This window comes from Mastigoproctus giganteus, chromosome 3 (assembly GCF_048544385.1).
Source record: "Mastigoproctus giganteus isolate SK-2022 chromosome 3, ASM4854438v1, whole genome shotgun sequence".
Classification (NCBI taxonomy): domain Eukaryota; kingdom Metazoa; phylum Arthropoda; class Arachnida; order Uropygi; family Thelyphonidae; genus Mastigoproctus; species Mastigoproctus giganteus.
In genome coordinates this window covers 10,687,048-10,699,594 of record NC_143577.1, presented here as the reverse complement: position 1 = coordinate 10,699,594, position 12,547 = coordinate 10,687,048, and the positions used below count along the sequence as shown (strand labels likewise).

General features: G+C 35.6%; 1 protein-coding gene across 1 annotated transcript in view; it reads right to left on the bottom strand.

Moving 5' to 3' along the window:
- Nucleotides 1–12,547, bottom strand: part of LOC150087705 (uncharacterized) — a 198,929-nt gene that overhangs the window by 95,007 nt on the left and 91,375 nt on the right. Inside the window, exon 4 of the mRNA XM_090369854.1 lies at nucleotides 3,990–4,090. Coding sequence (XP_090225980.1) covers nucleotides 3,990–4,090 — 101 coding nt within the window. The remainder of the gene's footprint in view (nucleotides 1–3,989; nucleotides 4,091–12,547) is intronic.

Here is a 12,547-nt window from a genome sequence, read left to right as displayed (position 1 = left end):
GTTCAGCCTTAAATTTATTTAAGCTGTCAACTTCCACAACAACAGATGGAAGTCTGGTCCAGCAATCAACCACCCGCTAGCTAAAGGCAAACTTCCGCACATCTATTCTACAACTGTCTTTCCTCAATTTCAATCTATCCCCCCTTAGGTTCTTAATCTGAGCAAGCGGAAATATCCCATTAGCATTGAGCCTGCTCAAACCATTCAAGGCCCTATACACCTCGATCAGATCACCTTGCAGTCTCCAGATGCTGCAACTTGCAGAACTTAAGCCTTTCTTCATAAGTGCATCCCTTTGCTCTCACCAATCTTGTTGCTCTTCTCTGTACTCGTTCTAGCAACTCAACATCCTTCTTGAAATGAAATCTCCAGATCTGTACACAATACTCAAGGTGTGGACTGACCATTGCCTTATATAGAGAGATAATCACCTCCTTCTGTCTGCTAGCAAAATTCCTATATATCACTGACAAAACTCCGTGACCTGCTCTGGCAGCCCATCTGCACTGCTCAGAGAACTTCATATCTGACTGCACAATTACCCCCTAGGTCTTTTTCACTTTCCTGAGTGTAGTACCACACAATTAGTACATTTCTCTTTGGTTATTGCTACCCATATGTAGTACTTTGCATTTGTCAATATTAAACTTCAGTTGCCACTTCTGAGCACATTTTCTCAACTTATCTAGATCCAGTTGGAGTAGCACACTGTCTTTACTGTCATTAATAACCCTATCAACTGTCGTATCATCTGCAAACTTGGACATTAAGCCTGATATACCTTCATCGATATCACTGATAAATACACAAAACAACAATAGGCCCAGGAACGAAACCTGGGGGTTTCCACTAATAACATTAGTCCACGTAGAGCAGTGTTCATTTATTACCACTCTCCGCCGTCTCCTGCTCAACCATCCCTTTATCCATTGAAGCAAATTGCCCTTAATACCATAACGCTCCAATTTGTACAGCAGTCTTCCACATGCAACAGTATCAAAAGATTTCCTGAAATCCAAGTATATGATATCAAAATATTTTTTCCATCCAATTCCTTTGTGACCACATCGTAGTATCCAATCAAGTTGGTTAGACAAGACTTCACCTTAATGAACCCATGCTGTGTCTGAACTATTACTGTAGTCTTGTCTAGGTGATCCTGTATTACCTCTTTAAACAGTGACTCCATTATTTTCCCCCTCAACAGAAGTTAAACCAAGAGGTCTATAATTATTTGTGTCACCCTTTAAACCCCCTTTGTGAATTGGGGATACATTTGCACATCTCCAGTCAATGGGCACCTCCCCTGACTCTAAGGATGCTCTCATAATTATGGCTAAGGGTTTACTTACTTCCCTTGCTGCCTCCTTCAATATAACTGGATAGATTCCATCTGCCCTAGGTGCCTTTTTTATGTTTAATTTCAGCAATGTCTCCTCCACTTTGCTCTCAGTTATTACAAAATCACTTAGCTCCCTGTTAGAGACAGATAAACTTCTGCCATTCTCCTCCTTGAATAACTCCTCATGTGTGAATGTAGATGCAAAATACTCATTTAGTTTAGCATTAGTTGGGTAAGGAGTAAGCACTGGGATGTCAACGTTTGGCCAAAGAGGGTAAGTTTGTTGCCTGGATCAAAGAACATGTTCATAAACTATTGGTAGACCCCAAAACTGTCCTCTTTCCACCCTTGTAGTTTGGATTAGCTTCAAGTTTATTGTTGAGAACTTCTTAGGGAACAAGGAACCATCCAAACTACAAGAATATAGTTGAAAATATTTTGGCAAACTTCAAGAAGTGGGCTGTACAATTAGAGTCAAGGTACATTTTTTACACTCCCACATTGACCACTTCCCAGAAAATCTAGGAAGTGTTATTGAAGAACAGAACGAGAGGTTTCACCAGGACATTAAAGACATGGTAATGAGGTACCAGGGGAGATGAAATGACAACATGATGACTGACTTGCTGGATGCTGAAGAGGGACGGTAATGTAGAAGGAACTGCAAGAAAATAAAATATGACCCATCATAGATCAGTTTTTAAAATGAGAGGCGAGTGTTTCGTGGACTTTTTACCACACTGCATTTTTTATAATTTCATTACAGTTTTTTATAACTGTTATAACTTTAGTGCTCAAATGCTGCCAAGATTAATAAAAATTTGTGAAAAATCAAATTTTGTTTCATCATTTTTGAAGAAACCCAATGTGATGGGAAAAAATGGAAGTCATTTTTGAAATCAGCATTAGAAAATGATTCAGAAACATCCTTTTTCTGAGAATATACCAGTGAATTTTTCATAAAAGCAGAGTAGTGTAACCAGAATGTAATTTTAAACCAGTTTTTAATTTCATAATAATCTCAGTAGTGTACCGAAAATAACATTATGTGGTTATTTTCAGGTGGTAGATGACTTTCATCAACCGGTGAAATACCACCACTTTGCTTATTGGAGGCTTGAAGTGGTGAAACCCATGTTTAGTCTCTAGAGCAAAGTTTCCAGCATCCCCCCCCCATACTTCTCCTTCAACCCATGCATGGTACTGAGTACTATAGGTTTTGATACCTTTCGTGTTTGGGGTTTTCATAAAAAAAAAAAAAAAAAAAAAAATTAAAAAAAAAAATAATATCAAAGAATAATAATGACACTAATTAAAGCACATAAATTCAAGGCTACCTGTTATCAAAAATACAGAAGTTCCTGTTTACACTTACAGGAAGATAATGAGCCTAATGCTGGTACTCAACAAGGGATACAGAAACATCGCCAACTGTTAAGTAGTTGTATTTGGTGGCAGTTTTAATTTACTTATTAGTAAACTTTAACCATTTGATAAGTGTTTAATTAGTGTTGATTTTATATCCATTAAATCTAACTAGTGTTTTAATGAAATTTAGCATTAGTAGAGGCATATGATGCAAGAAAGCAAGCTTATACAGACAAAAAAAAAACACTTGCCATTTCACCCATCCATTGCTCTAAAAGTTTGTCCAGTTCTTCCTTGAATTTATTTAAGCTATCAACTTCCACAACAACTGATGGAAGTTCGTTCCTGCAATCGACTACTCTCTGGCTAAAGGCAAATTTCCACACATCTATTCTACAATTGTCTTTCCTCATTTTGAATTTATGCTCCCTCAGGTTTGTAATCTGAGCAAGAGGAAGAATCCCATCAGCAATGAGCCAGCTCAAACTATTCAAAACTGCTCAAACCACAATCAGATCCCCTCATGGGTGCCTAGTCTCCAGATGCTGCAATTTGCGGAACGTCTAGTTTAAATTATGAACAAATTATAGTCTCACTCTTTCCAAATTCCATGAATCTCTGTGTTGGCTATACAATATTTGAAAAAATTACTTCTTAAAGGATAAAAATTACTTTGCCTTTAAGGAGCATTTTTTACTTGTGGGAGCAATGAATACTGCAGAGCAAATGAAAACTTAGGACATCAATTGGTAAGAAATTATTATCATGCTTTTTTCTTTAAAAATTACTGAAGCTTGATGTTTCTGTCTGAAGTGGAAGCAGTGCACATAACTTCAATGAAATTATTTTATTTTAACAGACCAATTAAAGGATTATTTAAATAGATTTATTTAAATTAAAAAAACATCAGCAAAACAAACATTTTTTCTGATGAATACGAAAAAAAAATATAAACAAAAGACTTAGAATTATACTTTTAGTAATGAGCACTCTTAAACTGCATACATATTAAGATAGTTTATTCAGTTAATAACTAAATTCCTATACATTAAAGTGATTTTTCGGGAATTTTGCTGGTACCTATCACCAACTGTTAAGTAGTAAAATCTTAGCCACATATTGGCTGTTATCAGCCCCACTTAGCCAGCAGGGGGCTGATAACAGCCAATATGTGGTCTGATGATGGGTACCAGCAAGGTTCCCAAAACATCACCTTAATATTCACATATGGAAAATCACCACATAATGTCCTTCCCAACTATATTAAATAAAAGCTTACTGTCTTAAAAGCTGCCAAATATGACCTTCTTCTACTGTTGGGAATTGTAGACATAATTTTGTAAGAGCTCGTTCATCAACTTGTACAACTCCTCCATCCTGCTATTAAGGTATGGAAAAAAAAATAATAAATTTATGGATGCATTCTCTTGATAAAACTTTAAAAATATTCAAAATAGTAAAAAAAAAAAAAAAAAAAAAAAAGATTATGCTCATTAAAATATTTCAAAAAATCAGTATCAATGACCATTTAACCCTCTGATCCCAGTGTAAGTTTTCACTGCACATCATTAGGTTTAAAGTAAACGCAACTTACATAGTTCTCAAAAAATTGAAAAATAATTCTATACCAAGTAATTAATCCTCTGTAGTTTTTACTGTCTGATTCTTCCTTCTGCCTTAATTTTCATAACAAAATACAAAACCTTACTTAGGTCATGTTAATATCCTGCTTCAGGATCTGTGTCAAGAAATATTTCTACTGTTTCCTTCCCCCATCTCCCCAAGAAAAGGGTATGACTTGTCCTTTACAAAAGTAAAATATGTAAACAGAATGCAAAAAACACTCTTCAAGAATCCTAAAGTTATATATTTACTTGAGGAAGTGGCAAATGTTCAGTTAATGTTAGCAAACATTAATTTTAATTGCAGCATGAAGTAATCAGTTCTCAAATTTGCTAAAAACACTGTTAAAATATATAATTTTTTTTAAAAATGTCATTAAAAACTTGCTTTTAAAAGTTACCAGAAATTTGAAAATGTCATCTTCCTCTCTACAGATAAATAGCATGTTGGAGTTGGTGGTGGGGTACTGAAATTACCTTGTTTCAGGATATAATTTTATAACATAGGATTAGAGGGTTAGTCTAGTTCTTTAATGACAATGACATTATTAATGGCAAATTTAACTGATATTAACTGCTCCTCAATATACAGGGTGTTTCAGTTAAACGTTTCAGAACTTCTAAGAGGGGTAGGGTACATCCTGACAACTCGAAATCATATAGCAATGTGAGGTCGGAAATGCTTTCCTGAAGCGGTGTTGTACACAGAAGCACCATAAAGAAAAGAGACCGTAAGTGAGAAATCGTTTTAATAATACATGAAAAGAAGCAAAAGGTACATGGATTAAAGTAAGTGTTCGAAGTTTCTTCCACGGGCTACAATGCACGCCTCACATCTCCGACGCATGGACATCCGAACATTCTGGAATACTCCAGGCGAATTTCGAATTACTTGAACAAGAACGCCAAGTTAGTAGGATGGATGATTACACGAACGCAGAGTTAGCCGATATGCATTTGGCGTATGGGGCTGCAAATTGTAGTGGGCCAGCCGCACAGCGTTTGTACGCGGAACGATATCCGACGAGGCGTATTCCCAGTCATAATTTCTTTGCAAGACTGCACCAGAGGTTAGCTGAGAGAGGTTCATTTGAAAGAGCTGACAGGGACAGGGTAAGAACAGCACGGACTCCAGCCGTCGAACAGAATGTGCTGCAGCATGTACAGGGGAATCCAAGAACGAGTACACGAAGTCTAGCAAACGCAGTCGGGGTTTCCCATTGCAGCGTCTGGAGGATTCTCCGAGAACAAGACATGCATCCGTTTCACGTGCAGCGTGTCCAGACACAGCAACCGGAGGATTATGCACCTTGTATTGCTTTCGCACAGTGGTACCTTGGAAAATGTGCTACAAATCCCCTTTTTCCTGCTGAAGTGTTGTTTTCCGATGAGGCATCCTTCACAAGGGAAGGAATTTTCAACACGCATAACGACCATATCTGGGCGGTCGAGAACCCGCATGCAATACGACGTTGCAGCACAGATTCGATTTTCGGTCAATGTATGGGCCGGTATTATGGGAGATCACCTCATCGGACCTTACCTGTTACCGTGTCGTCTAACCGGACCTATCTACTTGATCTTTCTGCAGCAAGTATTGCCACAACTTTTGAGAGATGAACAGATTTCTGCATCGACGCAACAGACAATGTGGTTCCAACACGATGGAGCCCTTGCCCATTATAGCGGAGATGTTCGTAACTACCTGGATGTCACATTTGGTCAACAGTGGATTGGACGTGGTGGTCCCGTGCGTTGGCCTGCTCGGTCACCCGACCTATCATGTCTTGATTTTTATTTCTGGGGTCATATGAAATCGCTAGTTTATGACACCCCTGTTGACAATGCTGAGGAGCTGGTTGCAAGAATCGCAGTAGCTGCCGAAGAAATTCGAAATTCGCCTGGAGTATTCCAGAATGTTCGGATGTCCATGCGTCGGAGATGTGAGGCGTGCATTGTAGCCCGTGGAAGAAACTTCGAACACTTACTTTAATCCATGTACCTTTTGCTTCTTTTCATGTATTATTAAAACGATTTCTCACTTACGGTCTCTTTTCTTTATGGTGCTTCTGTGTACAACACCGCTTCAGGAAAGCATTTCCGACCCCACATTGCTATATGATTTCGAGTTGTCAGGATGTACCCTACCCCTCTTAGAAGTTCTGAAACGTTTAACTGAAACACCCTGTATATATAAAATGATAGAGAAATTAAAAGAATAATAATAATAAAGAAATAATAAAGGGAGAGAAAAGAAAGAAAGATAAAAAGAGTATAAATAATTTATAGTAAATTTTTAAGAGAGAATGAGAAAAAAAAAGGTGGATTTAATATAATACCTATAAATTTAATCAAGAAGAAATATAGCTGTACCAGGAAGGACATTGCCATACAACTTGCAACCTTGGTATCATCATAAGGTGTCAACCTTATGATGATGACACTGGAATTGCAAGCAGTAACAGCAATATTGTGTCTATTTCTGAAGTAAAATACATGAAAATAAAGTTATAGACAAAGCATAAGTAAAAAATAAAATTTATGATTAAAATTAATAGAAACTAAAAGGAACGGAAGTAGAAGAGAGGGATGAGATGATTTATGTGGATAGCACATAGTTTACAGTTGACATTGCAAAGACAATAAATATATACGAAAGGAGAACAAGAATAGAACTTACCAAAATCAAAAGAAAAAAATTTTGTTTTTCTATTTTCTATACAATGTATGTATTTTCTTTTTTTTTTGTTAGATATCACTAGTTTATGTTTTATATTTCAAAGTTTAATTTTTTTTTTTTTTTTTTGTTGGATGTCACTAGTTTTAGCTATATGCTAAGTTCTGTTCTTGTTCCATATATATTTACTATCTCTGTAGTGTCAACTGTAATTAGATGCCATCCATATAAATCAACCTTCCCTTCTACTTCTGTTTATTTTAGTTTATATTAATTTTAATCAAAAATTTTATTTTTTACTTATGCTTTGTCTGTACCTTTATTGGCATGTATTTTATATCAGAAATAGAGACACGATATTGCCGTTATTGCTTGCAAATTCAACAGTTGGCATTTGATGATGGTGCTAGGGTTGTGAGTTGCACAGCAATGTTCCTTCTTGATTAAACGTATTATATGGCTATATTCTTTCTTGATTAAATTTATATATATTTATATTAAATCCACTTTTTTCTCTCTCTCTCTCTCTCTCTCTCTCTGTCTTCTATCTATTAACTATTTATACTCCTTTTATCTTCCGTTCTTTCTTTTTTTTCTCCCACTTTATTATTTCTTTATTACCCTCTTATTTTTTCTATTATTTTATTTTCCTTGCATTGCTGAGGTTTAGCTTTTGCTGAGTTGGGCTGTATTCGCCTACTTTCTTGCTTCCCCCTTTTCCTTTTATATATATATATATATCGAGGAGCAATAATTATTGGTTAAATTTGTTAGTTCACTTGCAAGCATTTAATTTTATACTTTGTCTATATACTTTTTTTTTACTAGCTGAAATTTGACAATTTTGTAATCAATTAAAGTTTTAACAAACATTAAAAAATAATAAGTTCCAATATGAGTATGAAAAAAAAAAATAAAAAAGAGTACACAATACACTACTAAACTACAGTAAACTATAAAAATCTAAACTATATAATTCAGTCACATGCCTCTACTAAGTTCTTCTAAAAACAAACAAAAAAAAATCAACTTTAGTCATGCACGGAATCATTGCATTATGCACTGCTGTGACTATGTATTCACAATAGTAGTGTGTTAGTACCTTGAACCTGAATGGTGTTCTTGGGCTTCCAAAGTATGGGGAATAACCACCCTGCTGGGTAAGGATGCATAAAGCAAAGGGTTAGTATTTTAAAATTCTGGAGTTATGTATAAAGGTATTTTATACAAAAACTTTTGTAACTAATTCTCGAAATGACTGTAATTCATAAAAATAAATACAAAAAAGGGAAAAAATCTGATATAAAACTGTACCAAGAAATTGTATAAAGTTACCTTGAATTGTTGAAATAAATTAGTACATTAAAATTTATGATAGGTGAATATACGTCATACATCCCAATAAATATAAGAATAACAGTTCATAAAAATATTAGAAAAACAAAAAGCTTAATTTTTGCCCTTGGGATTAAACCTTAATGCCCAGTGTAATTATATAACTATTTATACATGTTTATATAAATAGTTTTTACATATTTATTTTTTTATTTAATGGGCAATAATATAAAAATATAATCAATATCAAAATCCTACACCGACCGGGCTAGCCGAGTGGGTAAAGTACCTACCCGGCAACCCAAAGGTCGCGGGTTCGATTCCCGCCTCGGGCTTGGATCAAAGTACTGCAAAAACCTTGGGAGGTGCAATATGGCCACAGAAGCCGATGCGCCAACAACTACCAAATCAAAAAAAAAAATCAAATCAAAATCCTACACCTCAAAACAGTGCATGCTTCACATATACATTGTTACTGCATTTTGATAAATTTTGTGTTGCTATTACATAACTTTATATGCTTATTACAGTATGACTTAAAAACTTCTTTTCAATGGGTAAATTCCTCATTGTCATTACAACCTGACATTCCCACTGAATCAAATATAACTTCTACCTGATTGCAATTTCAATGGGATTTTTTTAAATGAAAACCCCAAGCATGAGAGGTATTAGAACCTATAGTACTCAGTACTGTGCATGGGTTAAAGAAAATACTTGTTGACATCAGACTTGAATTTTTATAGTTTGTAATTTTCAGAAAATAAGTATGACAGGAGGTTGTTCCAGAAAGTAGAAGTTCAAGGAATAAATGAGGAAGAAGAAAAGTTGGTTCTGAATTTGAAGTTGGACAGTAAAAGGATGCTGATGGTTGTGGCACGTGTTTGGACAGGTTTAGAAGAGAGAGCGGGAATTACAGAAGAAGGGTATCCGTGAAAGTATCTATACAAAAGGCATGCAGCAGAAACAGAATGTCTATGAGACAGAGAGTGGAGAGACTTTGTTAGAGGCGAGTCATTAATTAACCTAACTGCCCTCTTTTGAATGCAAACTAGAAGCCTGAGAGAGGTTTTGGGGCACAGCACCAGATGTGGAAACAATATTCCATGGTAAGGCAGGTTTGAGATTTGTAGAGAATGAACAGCTATTTGGAAGAGAGTAATGCCGACAGTGAAAGAGAAAACCCAGTTTTTTAGATGCAGAGGAAACAATATTTGTAATATGCTTAAGCCAAGGGAGAGATTAGAAGTCAGGGTAATCCACAATAGATATCTTGCCTAGAAATCGGAGTGTCATCGAAGATAAGCATAGGAGCAGAAGAACCCTTTTTGCAAGATATGACACAGGACTAAGTTTTAGAAGGATTGAAATCAATTAGGTTATCTTTTCCCCACTGGAAAATTACTAGGAGATCAGCATTTAGGGAACTGGTAGTGGATATTTGAAAAGTTGAAACTGTTTGAGCAGGGCAAGGTTTCTCAAACTGGAAGGTGGAATGCAATGTGCTATCATCAGCAAAACTATGGATAGGATTTCATATACAAGAGAAAAAGAGTAGAAGAAAGAAGAACTGAACCTTTGGGAACACCACCATTAATGGAGAAGTCAGAAGACAGAGAGCCACCAGCCGCAGTGAGAGAGAAAACTGGATATCCAATTACAAAAATCATTTGGCAAATCATAAGGTGGAAGCTTATTTAAATGACCTTTATGCCAAACACAATCAAAAGCCTTTTAAATGTCAAGAGCAACTGCCAAACTTGTCCATTGAATTTGTCCATAGATGAGTAACATAAGTCAGAATATCACCAGTGGATCGACACTGACAGAATCCACACTGGTGATTGTTGATCAAATGGAAGGTTTCTAGATAGTTTAAAAGTTGGTGGTTAATTGATTTCTCCATTACTTTAGAAAGAGTAGAAGTAAGTGCAATGGGATGATAATTGGATGGAAGGGATTTGTCACCCTTTTCAGGAACTGGCAGGATATGAGCAAATTTCCAAGCAGAAGGCAAAACACCTTTGGAGTAAAAAAGTGAAAAAAGGTGAGACAGAACAGGAGTAAGTTCAGAAGCACAGGTTTTGAGAACAAGTGGAGAAACACCATCAGGACCTGTTGTTATTGTTATTGGGTTTTTAGGAGCATTAGCAACTAAGGCAATATTGCTCCGGGGCTATGTGGTGGTCATTCCCTAACCTTTCCGCATCCTTCGTATTTGGTGGTCACGGGCTCGAACCCTAGTCTAATCAAGAAGCGTGTGCTACGCACTGCTGCTCCTGCCCACCTGGCTACGGAGGCACCCAATCAGGACCTGGAGCTTTCTTAGCATCAAGAGTGATCAAAATCCTTCTAACATTCTTTTGACAAAAGACTACACGAGGCATTGAATGGAGTGTACTAGGAATAGTGGGAGGTGGTTTACCAAGATCATCAATACATGAGTTAGAAGAAAAGTAGAATGCTAGCAAGTCAGTTTGGCCAAAGTGGCAATAGAGCCATTTGATTTTGACAGAGGTGGAAATGAGTGTTGTTAATCACATGATTATTCTATACAGAACTATAATCATATGTGTTTATAATTCTAATTAATAATAATAATAAACATGACAAGATAATCCTGTTCATCATATATGAATAAACAATTCAAACCACAATGTTTTTATTTGGAAATATTAACATGAGCAATGGAAGAGAGGAAACATACATAATAACATATAAGTGGGATGGATAATATTGTTACTATTACTCCTGTCTGAAGTAAGATTAATATGGTTTATTCACAAGTATGGTCAGTGTAGTGGAGTACACAATAGATACTGAGAAACTAACATTTCTCAGATTTCTGCCATAATTCTAAATATGCTGCCAGAATGAAAAGAATGGTTACTCATCTATATAAAAAGCAGCACTTTATAGAATAACATCATATTTAAATTTAGTAGGAACAAAAAAGCACCAGTTCACATGAGTTAAATAATTTATTTTACTGTCTGATACAATGGTACAGAGAACCTCTTACCCAGCACAAAATAACTCCATAGTTGCTATTTGCTACAATTCAGGATTTTATGCTAAATTCTATCCTCATATTAAAATTTTGGCTTAAATAAATCAGTAACTACACAGCTCCTATCCCCTCACCCATAAAATAAAGAAGAATGGAGGGGACAAAAAAGCGAAAATTTTTGGTTAAAAGATGAGAATTGGCATAAAATCCTGAAATACAGTTCGGCTCCTGTTGCTCTCGTTTCTTAACATTTGAGCTGGCACTGATAGGTCTGTATGGAATTAAGCTTTTTCTTTAAATTTTTTACATCACTCTTTTCTTTCTGCTATTCTATTAACTGCAGCTAATTCTAGAGTTGTTTTATGCTCTATCTTAAACTATTAAATTATTGAACTTAAATAGATCCAATTTTTTCCTTTCCTTTTAGTAAATATATTAACTTTTCTCATATTAGATAGTATGAATCAGAGCTGTAATACTCAATATGTTCTACGTTGATAATAATATTAGTAAATTAATAAGAGGAGTTTACCTCAATATAGTACGTGGAACACTTCCGTATGATACCCTCCAGAAATTAAAACGGAAAAAACGAAAAAATCGACAACTTACCGGTCCATTAAAGTAAAATATAAATAATTAAAGTAAAATATAAACAATTAAATAATCAATTTAACACAATTCAAAATCAATTCAAAACAATTAAAATTAAAATTAACGCAATTAAAAGAATAACGAAAATATTCAAAACGATCTTCCTTCCTGAAGCTGACAATGCTTTTCGACCGACTGTCGTGATCACAGGAATGAAAATCACCGAATCAGGCTAAACCTGCAACTTAAATAGTGATTATGTGTCTTCGCGCATGCGCGTAAAGGTCCACGCATCGGAGATCAAATATGGCCGCCGAACATTAACAGAATTCTCGTGTAATTTAATTTCAATGGTTTCTGCAATTAATAGTCGCGTATAATTACGTTGAACGTTAAGTATTTTGGCCTCGTTAAATAAAAAAGTATGTTTTTCGTTAATGGCATGAAAGGCTAATTCTGACGCTGCTGAACGAGAAGCACGAACTGAGGCTTCGTGTTGATTTACACGAATATTAAGAGAAAACCGCGTCGAACCCTGATAAGACGAGTCGCAATCACCGCAAGAAATGTTGTATACTAGATCATTAATTTGTGTTGCG